The sequence below is a fragment of the Glandiceps talaboti genome, chromosome 14, assembly GCF_964340395.1.
Source record: "Glandiceps talaboti chromosome 14, keGlaTala1.1, whole genome shotgun sequence".
Taxonomy (NCBI): Eukaryota; Metazoa; Hemichordata; class Enteropneusta; family Spengelidae; genus Glandiceps; species Glandiceps talaboti.
Window position 1 is genome coordinate 5,519,634 of NC_135562.1, and position 20,338 is coordinate 5,539,971.

The 20,338-nt window shown below is 36.7% G+C and overlaps 2 protein-coding genes across 4 annotated transcripts in view; both read left to right on the top strand.

The window, feature by feature from the left end:
• LOC144446058 (rho-associated protein kinase 2-like) overlaps positions 1-20,335 on the top strand; it is a 71,911-nt gene extending 51,576 nt beyond the window's left edge. Inside the window, exons 21-36 of one of the 3 annotated variants that reach the window (XM_078135749.1) lie at positions 64-248; positions 598-667; positions 2,922-3,025; positions 3,719-3,905; positions 5,179-5,199; positions 6,508-6,601; positions 8,616-8,710; positions 9,290-9,478; positions 10,265-10,424; positions 10,915-11,074; positions 11,370-11,514; positions 12,260-12,389; positions 12,726-12,791; positions 13,775-13,916; positions 14,408-14,568; positions 15,875-20,335. In XM_078135749.1, the coding sequence (XP_077991875.1) occupies positions 64-248; positions 598-667; positions 2,922-3,025; positions 3,719-3,905; positions 5,179-5,199; positions 6,508-6,601; positions 8,616-8,710; positions 9,290-9,478; positions 10,265-10,424; positions 10,915-11,074; positions 11,370-11,514; positions 12,260-12,389; positions 12,726-12,791; positions 13,775-13,916; positions 14,408-14,552 (1,893 nt within the window). In that variant the 3' untranslated portion in view covers positions 14,553-14,568; positions 15,875-20,335. The remainder of the gene's footprint in view (positions 1-63; positions 249-597; positions 668-2,921; positions 3,026-3,718; positions 3,906-5,178; positions 5,200-6,507; positions 6,602-8,615; positions 8,711-9,289; positions 9,479-10,264; positions 10,425-10,914; positions 11,075-11,369; positions 11,515-12,259; positions 12,390-12,725; positions 12,792-13,774; positions 13,917-14,407; positions 14,569-15,874) is intronic. The other 2 variants (XM_078135750.1, XM_078135751.1) reach the window with 2 other exon arrangements.
• LOC144445556 (small ribosomal subunit protein eS21-like) overlaps positions 1-20,338 on the top strand; it is a 372,415-nt gene that overhangs the window by 301,628 nt on the left and 50,449 nt on the right. The gene's annotated exons all lie outside the window — the stretch shown is intronic.

The following is a 20,338-nucleotide window of genomic DNA, read 5'->3' on the forward strand; positions in this document are numbered from 1 at the left end:
TCAAATGTTTTCATCTGGAATGAGAACACATCTTAACACATACTTTGCTCTGTTGTCCCACAGATCAAACAGTTGACTCTACAAATGGAACAAGAAACTCAGAAGAGATCCCTGATGAGTAACGACTATAAAACTATCTCTCAAGAAGTTCAGAAATTCCGCATTGCTGAGAAACAGTGGAAGAAAGAACAGAATGATTTAAGGGATGCCGTCAAACAATTGGAAGAGATATCAGAAAAGAGGAAACAGTAAGTTACCAAATAGATATATTTCCCATTTACATGTACTTGCTTGTAATATAATATTTATTCCTGTCATAGTTGCCCCGAAATGTTGCTTCCGAAGGGGAAAATGGGAGTGTGAAAAAATTCATTTTGTGATCCCTATTTCCTTAATATAGAGAAGTACTGCAAATGTGTTTTGGTCTAAAATGCATTTTTCTAAAAACCCATAATGTTCTAAAATGGAATATTGATTTTCAGTTTGACCACACACCCCTGCAAGAGCTGGCCACTCGTACCCAGAGTGTCTGGAAATGTTGTTGTGAAATGTGTAATGACTGTGTTTTGTTTGTTTGTTTGCTTGCTTTCTTTACAGTACTATCGCTGTCAATGAGTTACAGATGAAAGAATTACAAGACCAACTAGAAGCTGAACAGTACTTCTCAGTAAGTCTTCTAGTCATTGCTCCTTCCTTATTTAGTTGGTCAAACAGAGGAAATGACAAACAAAGGATGGCGCAAACGGAGGGGATGGAAGAGAGGATGGGTAGCAGACAGAGGGAATGGTCGAAAGAGAGGGGATGGCCTGAATAGAGATGATGTGGAGCAGACAGAGGGGATGTTCAGACAGAGGGGATAGCCAAACGGAGGGGGTGGCCAGAGGGGATCAGTCAAATAGAGAGGGTGAACCAAACAGAAGAAACAGGCCAAAAAGTGGGGATCGGTCAATCAGATACAGACAGAAGCAATGAGTCAGACATAAAGACATTGTGTTGTGAAAGAAGTAGACTAATGCTTGAAAACCAGTTTGCAATGTCAACAATTTAAAAGAGCATAAGTTTGTAATGGGAAGAGAGAATTAGCTAATATATTGTATCAAATGAGTGACCTTAGTGACCTGTATGTGGTGACAAGTTTTGTATGACTGCTGTATGTTGTCATTGGCAACTATCCAAACTGACATGACCTTTCACCCCACACTGTCTGCACATCATCATTTTCATCAGTCGTTAAAGGTCCATAATCTGACATCCAGGGTTGTGTGAAGTGTTTGTACCTTAATTTATTTCATGCTATTGACCTTTGAACTTGTCGTGTAAGTATATCATCTAATCAGAAAGAAAATTTGAAGTATTCAAAGTCTTAATATGTCAGTCTAACACTTAAAAATTGTATAAGAAAAGGAAATTTTGCTTCAAAATACAAAGAATGTCACAACAAAGAGAGTGAGGTAAATGAGATGTCATCACAACAGGTTTTCCCATAAACCCTTGCAGGAAATATCCAAATTGGCCGAACTCATGTAAGGTGCAGTAGTGCAGTAGATTTCAGTTTCGAATAAGTTACCAAAATACTATTTTATAATCCTAAATCATATTTAAGTTGATTAACAGTATTCAATACATGCATACTGAAGGCAGAAGTAAGTCAGACTGGGACTTTACGTTTAAAGTGTTCTTAACCCTCAGATAGTGTTATCTTACACTTTAAGGTTTATTTATAGCAGTAGTATGACTATATAGTAAACTTTCCCTGAACTCTGTCTATCATGGTTCACTGTAAGTTGAAGTATGTCATTGGAATACCAGGCATGTTAGTGTACAGTATTCAATGAAATGTAACTGTCATAAGGGATTAGCATATACATGTAGACAGAGAGAAGTGATACAGTAGAGTTTTTGATACAGTGATATGGATGAAAACAGATGTCTATACATGGCAAAGTTCCAACTTCAGCTAAATGCTTTGGTTGTTGTGGGTGGTTGATGGGTTAATCCTCTTCTGTCCAACTAGTATTTACTTGCGTGGAAATAAAAATACCCCCTTGGGAGAAAGAACCATGTACATAATAATAATAATGTTCGGTTCTTATATAGCGCTTTCCCACACCGTGCTCAAAGCGCTTTACAATTTATTACCCCTGGCTCGGATCAGAACGGCACAACGGCCCTTTAGTCTTCCTCAACTCCCCGGGGAGCATGCAATCCATTGCAGCCATTTAAGCGCATAGGATTAAAGCCTTCACATTGCAACCTACATCCTACCAGGTCCCCAATTATACAGCTGGGTTGACTGAAGCACAGTCGTGGTTCAAATCTTGCCCAAGGACTTTAGCCACTCAGAAACAAACAGCAAGCAGCGACAGGGCTCGAACCTGCAACCTGTAGATTCCAAGCCAGTCACGCTAACCATTCACCCATCATGACTCCACATGTACAACCAGGGGTGAACAAATCATTTCGTGTAACTGGTGGTCCCCGGACCAGTGCCTTAAAAAATCCAGTGGTCCTGCTGAAAGAATTAGTGGTCCAAGGTCCCGCTAATTTGAAACATTAAATCTTACCTATAAATCTGTATATTCAGATGACTTTTTAACATAGTTATTAGTAGTAAAGTACTGGTCCGACGAACCAGACGAAGTAAAATTTGTGTGGTCTGCCCCCCAAAAAATCACAAGTCCCGGACCCAGGACCAGTGGATTTATTCACCCATGACAACTTACCACCGTGGTTGGGGTTTGAGCACTAGACTGGGTGGGATTAAATATGCCATGAAGGATGAGTAGCATTAAACTATTGAATATATGTTTTTTTTTCAATATATCAATATAGCAGATTGCAGACACTAAAACCATTGAGTATATGTATTCTCAATATGTGAAGACTTTGTATAAAGTTCTATGTTTTCTCAATCGTTGCAGACATTGTATAAAACTCAAGTACGTGAGTTCAAGGAAGAGGTGGATGAAAGAGCTAAACAGTTACTTGATCTACAAGATGAACTTACAAAACTACAGAACCAAAGGTACATTTCTGTTCCATTTACTCAGAGATTGTTATTTTACCATGGTAACCATGGCATCTAACACCTACATCAAAATGTACATAATTTAAGGCAGTAAAGACGTAAAGTTAGTCTGCTCTCTTTGCCTAACTCTTGGAATGTGATTTTGTTAGGTTGGTCATATGTCAGTCAAATTAAATGCTAGAATTGCACCATAATTGATTGATTGGTCAATTAATTGGTTAAAGTATAAAACCAATTGATTGATTGATTGATTGATTGGTTGGTTGGTTGGTTGGTTGGTTAGTTGGTTGGTTGGTTGATGAATCGACTGATTGATCGATGGATGGATGGATTGAGTAATGTATTAAAGCAATTGATTGATTGATAGATTGATTAATGTATTTGACTGACTGATTGATTGATTGATTGATTGATTGATTGATTGATCGATTGATCGATTGAATAATATTTAAAGCTGACTGATTGATCATTGATTGATTGATTGATTGATGATTGATTGATTGATTGATTGATTGATTGATTGATTGATTGATTGATTGATTGATTGATTGATTTTATAACGACAACATGTAAATAGAAAGGTACATGAGATAACACAGACTAGGGAGTATCCTTAAGAGCACATTTCCACCATATAATGCTAACCTAGGAGTTTGAGTATATAACTGTTGTATTGGTTGATATTTGTAGGGACTCTCTGATGGCTCAGTTAGAACTAACCCTAACAAAAGCTGACTCAGAACAGCTGGCTAGGTCAATTGCTGAAGGACAGTATGCTGACCTTGAGAAAGAGAAAACCATGCTGGAAATGGAGATGGAACAAATGAAATCTAACCACAAGTCTGAAGTCAATGAGAAGCACAACCAAATCGCAATGGTATGTCTTGTCCTGCTCAAGTGTCTGGACTTCCAAAATGCAGATTATCAAATTTATATTTTAATATCATCAAAAAAATTATACCAGTCACCTGCTAACATATCCCACGATTCTAAATTAAAAATGTATGAATACACTACTAAGGTTTTAATACCACACTTCACTGTTTTCACTGCAAATTTAATTTTTTAACATCCACATTTGGTTCTACATCTTTTGAAATATCGAGAGAGAAAATTACTCCCCCCCCCCCCCCCCATAGAAAAGTGTATACAGGTGAAAAATACAGCTGTTGTGCAATGAGATATATTCATGCAAATACATATCAAGTAATTCAGTGCATTGCATCGTCAATTTAATTTTACCCTTTGTGCAAGAGCTCAACATGTTACATCAAGCAACGATTGCTTCAGCTATTCTGTTTCGACTTGTGTCACCAACTGAAAATTTTTCAAGCAAACCAAGACCATCTTTCAGTCATTTGTAGAAATGGATAAAAGATGATAAATGTCGTCTGCTGAATGATGAGATCTGTCTCCTTCTTCTTTCGGCGGGAAATTTGTGGTGTCTTCCTACTAGATCAATGTTATGGTGTTTCCCTCTCTACTAGATCAACTTTATGGTGTATTTTCCCCCCACTAGATCATCTCTTATTTTTAACACCTGTAGTAACCTACCTGTAGACATGTAGGACTAACGCTACAACACTATTTCCGCTATCCTAACTGACATTTTGATTTTTTGAATTTTTGCTTGTCCAACAAGTGTACTCTGACTCTTCACTTAGGCTGGTATTAGGCCCTGCCCGACACATATAACATGTGCAGAACATTAACATAAATTAGAATAACATTCTATTTTATTCTAATTTATGTTAATGTTTTGCACATGTTATGTGTGTCGGGCAGGGCCTAATACCAGTGTAAGTGAAGAGTCAGAGTAGAGTTGTAATCTGTGTCCTAATTATGGATTCATCATGTGACCTGATTGCAGGATTTAAATATGTCTAATTATGTATTTGACCAATCACAATGTATGGTGGAATGCCATTTGAGACCAATATAAGTCAAGAGTCAGAGTAGACTTGTTGGACAAGCAAAAAATCAAAATGTCAGTTAGGATAGTGGAAATAGTGTTGTAGTGTTAGTCCTACACGTCTACAGATAGGTTACACCTGTAGTGACCGTGCACGGGTTTTTCCATCCATTAACATACATGTACTAGTCTCACACACAGCTCTTTAACATCCTCACTCTCTTAATTCCTTCATCAGCTGGAGCAGCAATACACTGAAGTAAGTTGGGTTCTGTCTGTCTTCAGCCTGTCGTTACCAAACTTTTCCCACCAAAAGTGTAGCAAAGTTTTTCGCAAATTTTTAGAAATTTTCAGAAATTTTTTCAAATGAACATTTTCATTTTGAATATAAATGATGTCATTTTTAAGAAAGTGTAGATCGTTTTATACAAATTTATCAAAATGTGGCCAAAATTTGAAAATTTGCAGAATTTTTTTTCAAATTATCATTTAATTTTGGACTTCAATAATGACATTTTGTACAAGGAGAAAGTATATGTCATTGTACAGTTTAGTTTTTGTGAAAATATTGAATTTTTTCAACAAATAAATTTACCTGTCATCCATGAAAAGTTTTGGTAACCAAGGGCCTATTGTACTTGTTCTGTCTTCTCTGTGTACTCAACATTCCATTTCTCTGGACTAATGCCTCCCTTTTGTGTAATAGACATGTATGTATGGGTATGAATGCAATTGCTGAGATTGGAATGTACAGCGCCCTCAACAAACCATTTCTATACAGGAACATGTGAGGGCGCTCTTGTTGTATTACAGTGATTACTGTATTGGATTTGGGTAACAATCAGAATTATGTATTATCATAATATATGTGCCTCAGAAACAAAAATCTTAAACTTTTTTATTTAACTTTAATCTCAAACCCATTCTCAGTTACAGTTGAGAAAAAGGTCCAGGGTGACTGTACATATGTTTGAAATAAAACCAACAAATTAAGCCATTTTTGAATCCAATATGGCCGCCAAATACTGTGCTAACTCTATGGAAAAATAAAAGATTGTCAGATTTTTTTAATTATTTAAAAGGACCAGGAACTAGATTTAATATGTAAAAGTTTGAAGAGAATCTAAAAACTCTGATTTCCAGAGAAGTTTTCCTTAAGGCGTAATCATCTTTTTATTGAATAATTTGATCTGAATACAGCAACACCAACAATGAATTCTTTATGACTATTTTCCAAGTCTATACAACAATTCCAATCTCAGAAATTGCCATATTTATTGTTTATCACTGATAACTGGGTATAAGGTGACCATCATTTTCTTGTTTTTATAAACATTATCATGTCCAACCACCTAACGGGGGGAAGTAAACTATTTCAAAGTAAGGAATTTAAAGTAAAAGTCTTGAGGTTTTTGATGTGAAATTAATATATATATATTTTTCACATAAACACAGATCATCACTAAATTTAAAATAATAATTTATTTTAAATATGGAATGTCAAAAATGGAACCTAATTTTTAAGCTAACATAATCTATGGAATTTGATTTATCTTGTTTGGTACAGCTGGAGGATAAGAAATACCAGATACAAAGCAAGTTACAGGTCATGACCAATGAAAAGGATGAGATAAATAATAGACTGAAGAAGGCCATAAATGGTAAGTTTGAAGATTATGAGTGTTGGTGTTTTATCATTTTACGATTTTAAACATCATGAAGTAGAGAAAGCACAGTGTTAACACCCCCTTGCCATCCAGGCTGCCCTGTTTGGCAGGTTTCTACCATGCTGTGTTCTCCCCACTATAGAGAAAGCATGTTGCTAACACCGTCCTGCCACCCAGGCTGCCCTGTTTGGCAGGTTTCTACCATGCTGTGTTTTCCCCACTATAGAGAAAACATGTTGCTAATACCGTCCTGCCACCCAGGCTGCCCTGTTTGGTATGTAGGTTTCTACCATGCTGTGTTCTCCCCACTATAGAGAAAGCATGTTGGTAACACCCCCCTTGCCACCCAGGCTGCCCTGTTTGGCAGGTTTCTACCATGCTGTGTTCTCCCCACTATAGAGAAAGCATGTTGCTAACACCGTCCTGCCACCCAGGCTGCCCTGTTTGGCAGGTTTCTACCATGCTGTGTTTTCCCCACTATAGAGAAAACATGTTGCTAATACCGTCCTGCCATCCAGGCTGCCCTGTTTGGTACGTAGGTTTCTACCATGCTGTGTTCTCCCCACTGTAGAGAAAGCATGGTGCTAACACCACCCTGCCACCCAGGCTGCCCTGTTTGGCAGGTTTCTACCATGCTGTGTTCTCCCCACTATAGAGAAAACATGTTGCTAATACCGTCCTGCCACCCAGGCTGCCCTGTTTGCTAGGTAGGTTTCTACCATGCTGTGTTCTCCCCACTATAGAGAAAACATGTTGCTAATACTGTCCTGCCACCCAGGCTGCCCTGTTTGGTAGGTAGGTTTCTACCATGCTGTGTTCTCCCCACTATAGAGAAAGCGTGGTGCTAACACCACCCTGCCACCCAGGCTGCCCTGTTTGGCAGGTTTCTACCATGCTGTGTTCTCCCCACTATAGAGAAAACATGTTGCTAATACCGTCCTGCCACCCAGGCTGCCCTGTTTGGTATGTAGGTTTCTACCATGCTGTGTTCTCCCCACTATAGAGAAAGCATGGTGCTAACACCCCCCTTGCCACCCAGGCTGCCCTGTTTGGCAGGTTTCTACCATGCTGTGTTCTCCCCACTATAGAGAAAGCATGTTGCTAACACCGTCCTGCCACCCAGGCTGCCCTGTTTGGCAGGTTTCTACCATGCTGTGTTCTCCCCACTATAGAGAAAGCATGTTGCTAACACCGTCCTGCCACCCAGGCTGCCCTGTTTGGCAGGTTTCTACCATGCTGTGTTCTCCCCACTATAGAGAAAGCATGTTGCTAACACCACCCTGCCACCCAGGCTGCCCTGTTTGGCAGGTTTCTACCATGCTGTGTTTTCCCCACTATAGAGAAAGCATGGTGCTAACACCACCCTGCCACCCAGGCTGCCCTGTTTGGCAGGTTTCTACCATGCTGTGTTCTCCCCACTATAGAGAAAACATGTTGCTAATACTGTCCTGCCACCCAGGCTGCCCTGTTTGGTAGGTAGGTTTCTACCATGCTGTGTTCTCCCCACTGTGGAGAAAGCATGGTGCTAACACCCCCTTGCCACCCAGGCTGCCCTGTTTGGTAGGTAGGTTTCTACCATGCTGTGTTCTCCCCACTATAGAGAAAGCATGTTGCTTATACCGTCCTGCCACCCAGGCTGCCCTGTTTGGTAGGTAGGTTTCTACCATGCTGTGTTCTCCCCACTGTGGAGAAAGCGTGGTGCTAACACCGTCCTGCCACCCAGGCCACTATGCTTAGTAGAGTTCGTTTTATCGAGGTTTTAGTGTTGTATGTAGCAGCTTTGACTCTGTTTGATAAAATACATATCCTGGAAGACACATTTCATTCATGTAGCACATACTATACTAATCTCCTGGATGATAATAATTGAAAGCGCATTGCTCAATATGAAGATACATTATGTTGGCTTTTTTCTCAAGATGACTATCTTTATCGTATATTTATCATACCTTGATTCTAATAAGACTAGTAAAACTGAAAAATATTAATACAATATTTGCTTACACAGACAATGAGGCAATGCTAGAAAATAAAGATGACCTTGAAAACATGAAGAAGGAATTTGATAAAACTCTTGCACAAGAGAAAACACTCAAGATACAGGTAAGTGATACAATGTTTGGGGAATAAATACACCAACAATGGTCAGGTGTTGTATGGAAAATAAAAGATTTGCTTTGAAAAATCAAATGCTAGAATCTTATTTAACCAAATTATGAATGTTTAAACTAAACTTTCCATGAGTTGTACATTACGGGTTACAATAAAAAAAAGTCTGTTATTATATACTATTATATATTTTGAGTGGATATGGGGAAAAGCCTGTTATCAGATCAAACTTTCTGTTAATGGTGCATTGTGGGTTACCAGGAAAAGTTCTATTATCAGACCAAACTTCTTGTGAATGGTGCATTTTGGTTAGCAGGAAATGGTCTTTTATCAGACCAAACTTCCTGTGAATGGTGCATTGTTTGCAAGATTGAACTATCAGATTTCCTGTGAGCAGTGCATTGTGGGTTACATGAAAAAAGTCTGTCATCTGACTGAACTTCCTGTGAGTAGTATGTTGTAGTTCACAATGAAAAAGGTATATTAGTACTGAACTTCCTGTGTGTAATGCACTGTGGGTAAAAAAAATCTAACATTCTTTGTACAAATCAGTTTGACTCTTCTCCATTTCAGGCAATCAACAAACTTGCCGAGGTGATGAACAGGAAAGATCTATCTGGTAAAAAGAACAAGATTAGTCAGTCTGAGTTCAAAAAGATTGAAAAACAATACAAGAAAGCACAACAAGAATTGAAAGCTGAACGTGAAAAGTACAGTCAGATGAATATGAAGTACTCTAAGGAACTGTCAGAATTACAAAATGTAAGTACAGAAAATGTTGTACAGATTATAAAACCCCTAGTAGATCTAACATTTTGCTGTTTTTCGTTACATGTTACCTGTTGAAAACATACCAACCCATTAATAGAAACACTTCAGTTCTTTTGAATATCAGAATGTATACTGCTTTACTACTCTATGCTGCAGAGTGTGCTAGTTTTGTAGTAAAACCTTGGATCTGCACTTTATGGTTCCCGAATAAAACTGAAAGGAAATGAGTACCTCTCAGGCTAGCTAGTGCCCTCAGTGGCAACCTTCAGCTACTTTTAGAATAAGCAGAATAGTCCGAGGGGTCTAACAGCTAGACTGAATGTTTGCTGGCTTGATATCCATGTTAAAAAGCAAAACTAAATGGTTTAGACCGTTACATTGTTAGTTAACTTTACGTCATTAGTTAGCAAATATTTATTAAATTTTATGGGATGTTGTTAGGGTTTGAATATGAAGCGACCAAGCGACTTCAACAAATACAACAAAACAACAATGACTTACAAGTAAGAACAAAACTTATGAAAAGAAAGTTTTCCAGTTACGGGTGCAAATACTGAGGCTTTTTTATGACCCAAGTAAACCTTATCATCACAGATTGCATGTAAATAATTGTAGAACTGCAACGCATTATCTTGTAATAACTGAGTGTGAATGATTCTAAAACTGCGATGCATAACCAAGTTGTCATGTCAGTGTCTGCTATACCATTGTATAACAGATACAACCTTATTGCACTGACACGGTGAAGTAACAACTGAGTGTGTGTTGCTTTTGTAGTCGTATCAAGAAGAGTTTTCTAAGAGAACAGAGATACAGATGGAGCTGGACAGTAAAGAAAGTGAAATTGAAGACTTACAGTTCAAACTGACGACAGCTTTGAGTAACGACACTACAAGTATTAGTAGTAGTGCTGACTTAGACACTGAAGAAGGTCATGGTGAGAACTCTATACTTTGTCTTAAATGCTATGTTGTGGTCAGATATTACTCTGGCAATCGAGGTCTCAGTTTACTAAAATAGACACAAACTAAAACTATTGTTGCAACATATTGATACAACTGTGATAAGCTAATGAATCTAGGTTGGTTAAATTGTAGTCTCAGTAGGACAGGTTCTCTGAAAACTAGTTCTATAAACTTGCAGTGTACTGTTTTGAGACTTCCAATGTTTACACTATCTTGATTTATCAGATGCAATGCAGAAGCAGAAAATAACTAACACTGTCGCCAAAGGAAAGTAATTATGCAGTATCTCCAGAGAAGGTTATTTAGTTGATTCTCTGCAGTAGCAGAAAATACTGACAATAGAGGGGGCTATTTATCTATTCAGTAGTCGAGTGGCTACTTCTTTGATGAGCCTCTGTATGCAGAATAGATCATAATGTATATATCACTTACATGGTTGGTTTGTTGTTTTCCTTACTACAGAAACAAGACAGGAAGGGTGGTTAGCTGTTCCCAATCGTCAGAACATCAAACGCTACGGCTGGAAGAAACAGTTGGTAGTCGTCAGCAGTCGTAAGATTCTCTTCTACAGTGATGAAAATGACAAGTTGGCCTCGAAACCAGAAATGGTGCTAGATATTGAGTAAGTAATTATTTAATATTTATATTTATTTATATTATCATTTATACTAAAGGTACATTGTGTTTTTGTGAACTCCTAAAAGAGCTATGGTGTAGCGAATATACTTTTGTTGTGTCAGTGTTGGATATTGCTATAGAATACTAACCCTCTCTCTACAATAAGGGGGGGGGGGGGGTATTTGTTTGTACATAAAAACTACACGTTAAACAAATTAGAATTAACTGATGTACAATTTGTATTTTTTTGTAACTTTCCAAGACTATCAATTGATCCTGTTCTTTGTGTGTTTTTCTAGTAAACTATACCATGTTCGGTCAGTAACCCAGGGTGATGTCATACGTGCCGATGCTAAGGACATTCCACGTATATTCCAATTACTGTATGCTGGTGAAGGTGAAAGTAAGAAGGAAAGAGACGACACCAGTTTGTTGCCAATACTGGTAAGTTTAACACCTGTGTGTAGCATGCCCAACTTGTCTTGTTAAAGGGTCTTGTTGAAGACTTGGCACACAGGTGTGTTAGCAGTGTTTACTCTTCACGGTTGACTGATTGGTAGATCACCAAGGTGTACATTAACATGTAATGACAAATCCCCATGTATTACAACCTTCCATATTCTTATGATACAAGTCATATTCAAATTATGACAAAGGCCCCTTATGTCAGTAGTCAAATACAACTCATAGAAGCAGTGCCCCTTTCAGTACTAGTATTTTATAAAATAGTACAAGGCCCCTTATGTGAGTAGTCAAATCAAACTCATAGTACTAGTATTCCCTATGTCAGTTCTATGTGGATACATAGTAACAAGGCCCCGTAACTTGGTAGTCAAATCCAACTCATAGAAGCAGTGCCCCTTGTCAGTACTTGTATTATATAATAGTACAAGGCCCCTTATGTCAATAGTTAAATCCAACTCATAGTAATAATGTTCCCTATGTCAGTGCTGTGTGGATACATAGTAGTAACAAGGCCCCTTAAGTTGGTAGTCAAATCTAACTATAACAGTGCTCCCTATGTCAATACTTGTATTGGATACATAATAACAAGACTCCTTATCTCACTACTCTTTTTACACTAATGCTCAACATTGTCTTTGTTTAAAAAAATATTGGATAATTATATTTTGCTGAATAAACATAATTTGTGCGAGTTGAATAAAAATATTTATTGATTTTTTCTTAGGATAAGGATGTAATCCAGTTCAAGAACCATGAATTCCTGACAGTACATTTTCATATGCCTACTGGATGTGAGTCTTGTAGGAAACCATTGGGTAGTATTATTAAACCACCCCCAGCACTGGAATGTAGACGTAAGTACCATATATACAAGCCTTTAACATCTTGGAGAAATGTTCACGTAGAGTCCAATTTTGGAATCAAAGACATTTCAGAACACCAGCTTGAATTGGTTTCTTGTGTTAGTTATCATGAGTGCCTACATTGACATTGGATGGTAAAATGAAAGATTTGATTAGCACCAGTGACTATTAATAGGGTTGATTAAAAATCGGAACATTTTCATTTAAAGTAAAGTTTTTGCTTATATCATCGGGGTAAATGAAAACATGAAAATATGTAATCATCCATATGACATTTGTAATCACTTTGTACTTATATTCACTGAACTTTGACCTTTGACATTGCAGGGTGTCATATGAAAGTTCACAAGGAACACTATGACCGCAAGGAGGAAGTTATTCCACCATGTAAAGGTAAGATTAGTGTAACCATTCCACTCTCATTGGTACACCAAAGTTCAAGAAGGATGATTGACTAAAGTAGTTTTTCTGTACAGTACTGATTCCATCTGTATCACTACTGACTGCAGTCCTTTGAGAACTTTTAAACCAGATTTTTCTTGTGCCCAGTCTCTAGCTCCATGGAAAGGTACCTGCTTAATAGTGAATGGGGTTTCTCTATTATGTTTGCATTGTACCTGCTTATGGCAGCTACAATTATTTTGCTCTTCTCTCCTTCTGTAAAGGGCTTTCTCAATCAACTATAAAGCTGATAGTTTCCTCTCCTGTATGTGACTTTGCGGAATTTTTTTTTATTGAAGATTTCTTTTATCCAGACGTCGTAATTGATCACACCATCTGCCTCAAATCACTATTCGACTGTAGTAACCAGTAAAGGCTGCTGTTAAATACCAAACTATAGTGAACTTTTCTTTATGTTGCATCTTTCTCTTTATGAAGTATGGTGCGACTCATTAGTTTACAACCCATAACACCAAAGTACAGCATTTTCTGTACATACCACTATCATTTATAGCATCCGCATCAAGTGTGAAAGTACACTGTTTCATTTGCTAATTGACCACATTATCAAGGCCACATGCTAGGCTTATAAATAAACCAATTGAAACAATATACTTTTACATTTGATATGAATGCTATAAATGAGTGCAGTACATAGAGAAAGTGCTTTACTTCCATGTTACTTGTTGTAATATGAATGCTATAAACGAGTGTAGCACATAGAGAAAGTGCTTTACTTCAGTGTTACTCATGGCATTTGGTTCCAGTAGTGTATGATTCTCAACAAGATAAATATGTCTATATTCCACATCTTTGATTTGTTGTGACAGTGAGTGAGTCTGTGTGTATGTTGAAATCCAACACATCTTCTCTGCCTAGTTTCTTTTGATGTTGAAACTTAGAGAGCTTACATCTTCAATGTTTTGTTTTTATAGTGAACTTTGATGTGAATACTGCAAAGAATTTACTGCTACTTGCTGGTTCATCTGAAGAACAGCAACAGTGGGTGCAGAGACTCAGTAAGAGAGTTCCTAGGAAAACTGCCCCTACAACCCCAGTGGCATCTGGTTCACCAAGGTATGTCATTCAGTCACAGAGTTAGTAAAAGAGTTCCTAGCAAAACTGCCCCTACAACCCCAGTGGCTTCTGGTTCACCAAGGTATGTCATTCAGTCAGTCACAGAGTTAGTGAAAGAGTTCCTAGGAAAACTGCCCTTACAACCCCAGTGGCTTATGGTACACCAAGGTATGTTACAGAGTTAGTAAGAGAGTTCATTTGAAGTTAGCAAGCATTCGCTCAACGTAGCACATCCAACAAATAAGTTATTTACTGTCTAATTTGATGCATACAGCTTGTCTTGTGTATTGTATAATTTATTTCACTTTGATTTGCAAAGCATTCATTTAGCTATTCTTAGATTATTTTATAACTTTGTTGCTTACAGTAGGATGGTTGCCAGGCAATGTAGTGTATGTGATCTTACTAATTGTTGTATAACTTTGTTTACAGTAGAATGGTTGCCAGGCAATGTAGTGTTACTAATTGTTGTATAACTTTGTTGCTTACAGTAGGACGGTTGCCAGGCAACGTAGTGTAGGTGATAATAATCAGTCTGGATATCAGTCACTAAGACGTGGATCTAAACCTATGACTCCACAGTCTTCTAGTACATCCTCCATACAGGGAACATCCAATACTAAATATAAAGACTGACCATAGAGTTTAACAAGTAAGTCCAAGTTTCTTGTTTTGTCCATTGTCTTTTCTCCACTTCTGCTTGGTCAACTTTGCCAAACTCTCCGCTCACTACCTAGAGGGCAGTCTTTCAGTTACTGTGTCTGCCTCTACCAACACCTCTCACTGTCTCAGGGGTGAACAAATCATTTTGTGAACTGGTGGTTCCCGGACCAGTGGCTTAAAAAATACAGTGGTCCTGCTGAAAGAATTAGTGGTCCCAGGTCCCGCTAATGTGAAACATTAAATCTTACCTATGAATCTGTATATTCAGGCGACTTTTTAACATAGTTATTAACAGTAAGGTACTGGTCCGACGGACCAGACAAGGTAAAATTTGTGTGGTCCGCCCAAAAGATTCGCTAGTCTTGGACCCAGGACCAGCAGATTTGTTCACCCCTGCCTCTCTCTCTCTCCCTTCAAAACATTTCTATGTAAATATATCTTTTACTTAGTTTACTTAGGTTGACGTACGTAGATAACTTCCAGGAGTAGGCTAACGAACCTAGGTTGTATACATCCCAATCCATGTAAGATTTTGTTTGTCATATTTTATAGCTTGCCCTCTCAAAGATCTGCCTCGGCACTGTTCAAAACAATGAATCAATGGTGCTGTAACTATTGAATGTGGCAAATTGTTGCAAGTGTCCAATAGGCCTATATGAATTGGTGAATCTTGTATACTGTAAAACCTGGAAATTTTCGTCAAAGTCTTATTTATGCTTTTTTCGTTGGAAAAACCCCCAAAAATTAAGTGATGACTATTAAAATTACTTCTTGTACATGAACACAATATACCAATCTGGTGATTGGTAAAAAGTTAATCTTTGAGAACTAGCTGAAGACTGTAAAATCACAAAGCAGGTTTACAGTATTTCCTGATACACACAGGTGGTAATGTTTTAATAGCTTGAATAAATATCCGTGTCTTACACATTAAAGAGTACAAAGTTGGCAACAACCTCGTTGTAGAATCATGTATACAACTCTATACATAAATGACGTTTTTTTATTCCCAGACACAAAATAATCCAAGTCTGTCAATAGATGGGAAAGGGATTGAAAAATAGTTGTCTGCCAACTAATCTAGTCCAACCCTGCCAACATATGTGATAATAATCAGAAAACAACTATTATCTGGACATTTTCACCTTTCCTGCCGATTTCTTACATATATTCAAAACTTTTACAAATAAAGATTGTAATATCCCGTATTAGTTTCAATCATGTTACTCTGCACTCTAGATTTGTAATACACGTTTCTCTAATGTACATGTTTTTGTTTTGTTTTGTTTCATCAGGTATATATAATAGTGGATGTAGAAAACTTAGTATCCTGTCCACCTTGAAAGGCTCAACTTTCTAATCAATAAACTTTTAACTGAGTTGTTTAGAGGAAAGCAGATTAAGTAGAACAATGTATAGAAGACCAATGATGGTGAAGATGACTATGATGACAATGACGATGGCGACAACGACTATGATGATGACGACCAAGATGATGACGAAAATGGAAATCATCATGTCAAGCATTACTAAGATGTAGGAATGTAGACAAAGGGAGGCACTCTGTCGTTGTCTGTCAGAGTTTGTTGTCAAGATTTTATAAAACCACAAACTTTATGCTGAGAAGTGATTGACTATTTATAAATGTAAAATTCTAAATTGTTAGTACTGAAATGTTTGAAGGTGGGTTGAATTGTCATTCTTGTGTTCATTGTCGGTTTCATTAAAACTCACAACAGTGGCGAGATTTGTTTCAACAAGTTACGATAGACAGAACCTATAAGTATTATTATGGTGTGTGGAAGATTACATGAATGGGTGACAGCAGTGCCATAGTGGTGCTTTTATAATTGCCCTGAAGTTAAAATAGTGTAAACACTTAGAGTCAACAAAAATGGATGCTTGAAGTCTACGAAAGTAAAACACTATGGCGCTTCCCATAGACTGAACCATTCTCTCACAGCTGGTAAACTTTGAATTTTTCAAAAAATTGTAGACTATCAGAGACAAAGTCACCATGTTACAATACTGACATGATTAAGTTTGTGATAAACTAAACTTGCGTCTGTCTAACTTGTTGAAACATATTTTTCTATTGTAATATTAAGAAACATAAACATGTATGCAGATGAGTATAAAGACACATTATCAGAATACTACGTCAAAATAACGTGTTGGGTTCATAAACGTGTATTTCCAGTGCACATTGTATTGCAAAATTATTTTAGACACATCAACACTTTTCCCTTTTGATTAAAGAGGGTGGGGCTTTTCTTGCCAGCACCCATCTTCCATGCAATTGGTTCAACCCAACCGTGCATATATAAATGTACACAGGATTATTCCATTGTTTCTTGAAGGGATGATTAGGTTTACTAGTGACTGCCAAATAACTTGACCACCAGAATTCTACAGCATCGAAAATATTATGGAACACAATTTTGTGATATTATCATGTGATAAAAGAGAATCATCATTCGAACCAAATTAGCTTCAAAATTAGATTGAAATTTGAATATCTGATGATTTTTTTGAGGCAATTATACTTACAGGTAGTGTTTAGTTTTGATATATTTGTTGACATATCAGGTACCCAGTTGTTAATTCCGTTATCAGTATATCAACCAACCAAATATTCCTGTTGTTTGAACTATTATGACATATCATTCGGTCCCCAGATGAAAATTAAACGGGACCTTGAGCTGTTTGTTGCCACTTTTGCACTGAAAAATACATGAATTAGTCACAAATATAAGAAAGTTGGAAAGAAATTAGTAATGTTCAAATTGTGTATGAAATTTTGATTTACATGTAATCTTAGTAGAGAAATTGCATGTAGAGACCTTTTCTGGGAACAGCGCCCTCTAGCAGGAGTTATGTAAATGAGGGAAACATCTCATTTGAATATTCATGTAACATCTCATTTCAAAGACCAACCAAAGCATAGGGAAGTCGGATGTGCAGCTGTACTACCTCGTCTTGCAACTTTCAAAACAACCTCAAATCAGGCTATCTAGCCATGGACAGAACTGTAGAGGGCACACTTTTTTGTAAAGTGCCAAGTGGATAGAACTGTAGAGGGTGCTGTTTATTGTAAAGATCTGTTGATTCAAGGTTCTAACTCGTATTTGACATGACTCAATGCAAAGGAACGTGACAAACTGTGATGCATTAGACATTCAACAAAGTTTTAATTCACTGTACAGACAATCTAAACTTACTAAATATGTAAATACTTTAGTCTATTCAAAGATTGTTTTCCAACATTTCATTGGACTGCAAAGTTTGCGCAATTTTAGTTCATTTCAACAAGAACGGACTATGACAGTCAAAAATCTGATTATTTTTGTCACTTCAGTGAATTGTATTTTTGAACATTACATGTTACATTGTATCGTTTTCCCAGTTTCATGTAACACACTGATGGTTTTTTTTTCAAGTTATTCTGTTCAATAAGTTAGCAGTGTTTCAAAAATGAAGATTTTCCAAAGTGAGCTAAAAACCCTTCCCATATACATTTCACTTTTTAGTCTTGTTCACATGGTGTTCCGAACTATGGTAAATGTTATACATACTCTAGTTTTATCGGTAATATTTTACCATTTTCTTAACTATGCAATATAAACATGAAGCTAAATTTGTTCTTGTGGTTACTCTATACTTTCTTTCATGGTAATTTTGAATCTATTATTGTATTGAGAGTATATTGGCAGTTTTCCAATAATCGTGCATATTTGGTATTGCACTGGAAGCAATGTTGGCAGTCATCCAAAAAAAATATACATATTTGATGAATTCTTGGCACCCATCCAAAAATCATACATATATGGTGTTACTTGGTGATTTGTTGGCAGTTGTCCAGAAACCATACATATTTGGTGTTGCAGACACAATTTTTTTTTTCATCACATGACTAAACCTTTAATGTCTTGGATTCATCAAATAAATTTTACACATAGTGTTTCAAATTTTATCTGCAAGTTAAAGAAGCCTGTGTCAAATTAAGTGGCATTGCAACAACCAAATGAAACTAATTTAGTTTAATTGTTTAGAGAAGAGATCATTTTATGCTACTAGTTCTTGATTTGCTAGTTGTTAAAGTGCATCACAATTGAAGAATTTACAAACACAATGTGATGCTTTATCTCGTACAATATTAGTTTTAATACCAGACACCTCATACTTCTACTATTAGTGGTAATGTAAACACTCTTGTTGCAAAACAACTTCGGATGTAGTTCTGTCCTCCATTATGCCACTATAGTCGAGGATCTCTGAAAGTAAACTATTTTTGCATGCTGTCTTAGTTTGATAAGTCCATATTGAGTAAGACACACAACAACTTATTCAGAATCTGCTGTTTGGCGCAATAACATGTAAAATTACAATTAATATTTTTTTCAAGATTTACATAACTCCACTACACACTAATCAGCCTGTGATGACATTAGAGAATTCTAAACACTCATTGGCCAACAGACCATATGCTTTGTGATTATCAGCCAATCAGAAACAGTACGACTATTAGTTATCCTTTCATGATGCCTGATTGGTCGTTTTTGGATTTTTGGAACCAATGAGCTATTGATACTAAAGATTGAATGGTACTATACAGACATATTCATTTCTGTAGTCAGTTTCAGTAAACTTTCTTGATGTAAGTTACATATATTTACGATTTCAGATTACATTTCATGTTCTCTCTTTCTCTCTTGCTCTCTGCAATTCATCAAGTTGTATTTTGAAAGTGTTTGGTGTAAAATATTTTATTATCTAATGCTGGGAATGTTCGTATCTTTCTCCTATATTTCAATCTCTAACAAATTTTTCCAAAAATGTCTTTAATTTTATTTGTCTTAAGTTAAAATGTGAGCCAGGAGTTTTGCCTTTGATAAGTAGCATTTGACTTTTTTGAATACTGGCGATATTTAGTCCGATGACACGTCAACTCTTGAACAACTACCTAAATTCAAGAGATGGAAGATTATTGAAAAATGTGTTTTCAGAAGTAACAGTTCGATGTTCATTTTGACACCAAATATATCTGCTGGTTTGAATATGAATTATTGGCTTAAAGTTGTGAAAAAGGATTTACAGTTATAGAATCCAAATTTTTGCTCTAAAATTTCAAACTGCATGCACCTTTCTGGTTGAAACAGATTTGCACCAGTTCCATCTTGAACTAGAGTCACTAAGCATGACCTGTTGGACTAACCATTTTGAAATATGCGAACATGTGTTGTATCTGTATACTGGTCCAAACTGGTCAAAGAAACCAGTTTGAACTAGTGCACACTGGATTGATTTTAATGAGATCAAAATTATCATTCACGAATCAGAGAAAACTGGTTTGAACTAGTTTCACCCAAGTAGTATGATGTAGTTCAAAGAAATCGTAGATGCATTCAAATTATCCATCAAAACTGGTTTGAACCAGGTCAGGTCGGAGAATACTGGTTTAAACCAGTCCAATCCAGAAAAAATAATTCTATTTTTTCAGTTTAAACTTGATAACACCAAAGAAAGGAAACTGTTGAATCCATATATGAATTTTTGACAGTTAATTTTGATTTTCTGAGATTATTACCAGGAAATCAGCTATTTTCCTTTCATTTTGTACAGAATTTCTATTATAAAGTAATTTAGTTTGTAGCCGGTTTTCTTTGGAGTGGGAGTACAATTACATAGGGTTTGTAATTTTTTTTTCTTTATTGCATGCATATATCAGTCGATATCACACTACTGAAAGTCAAATAAAA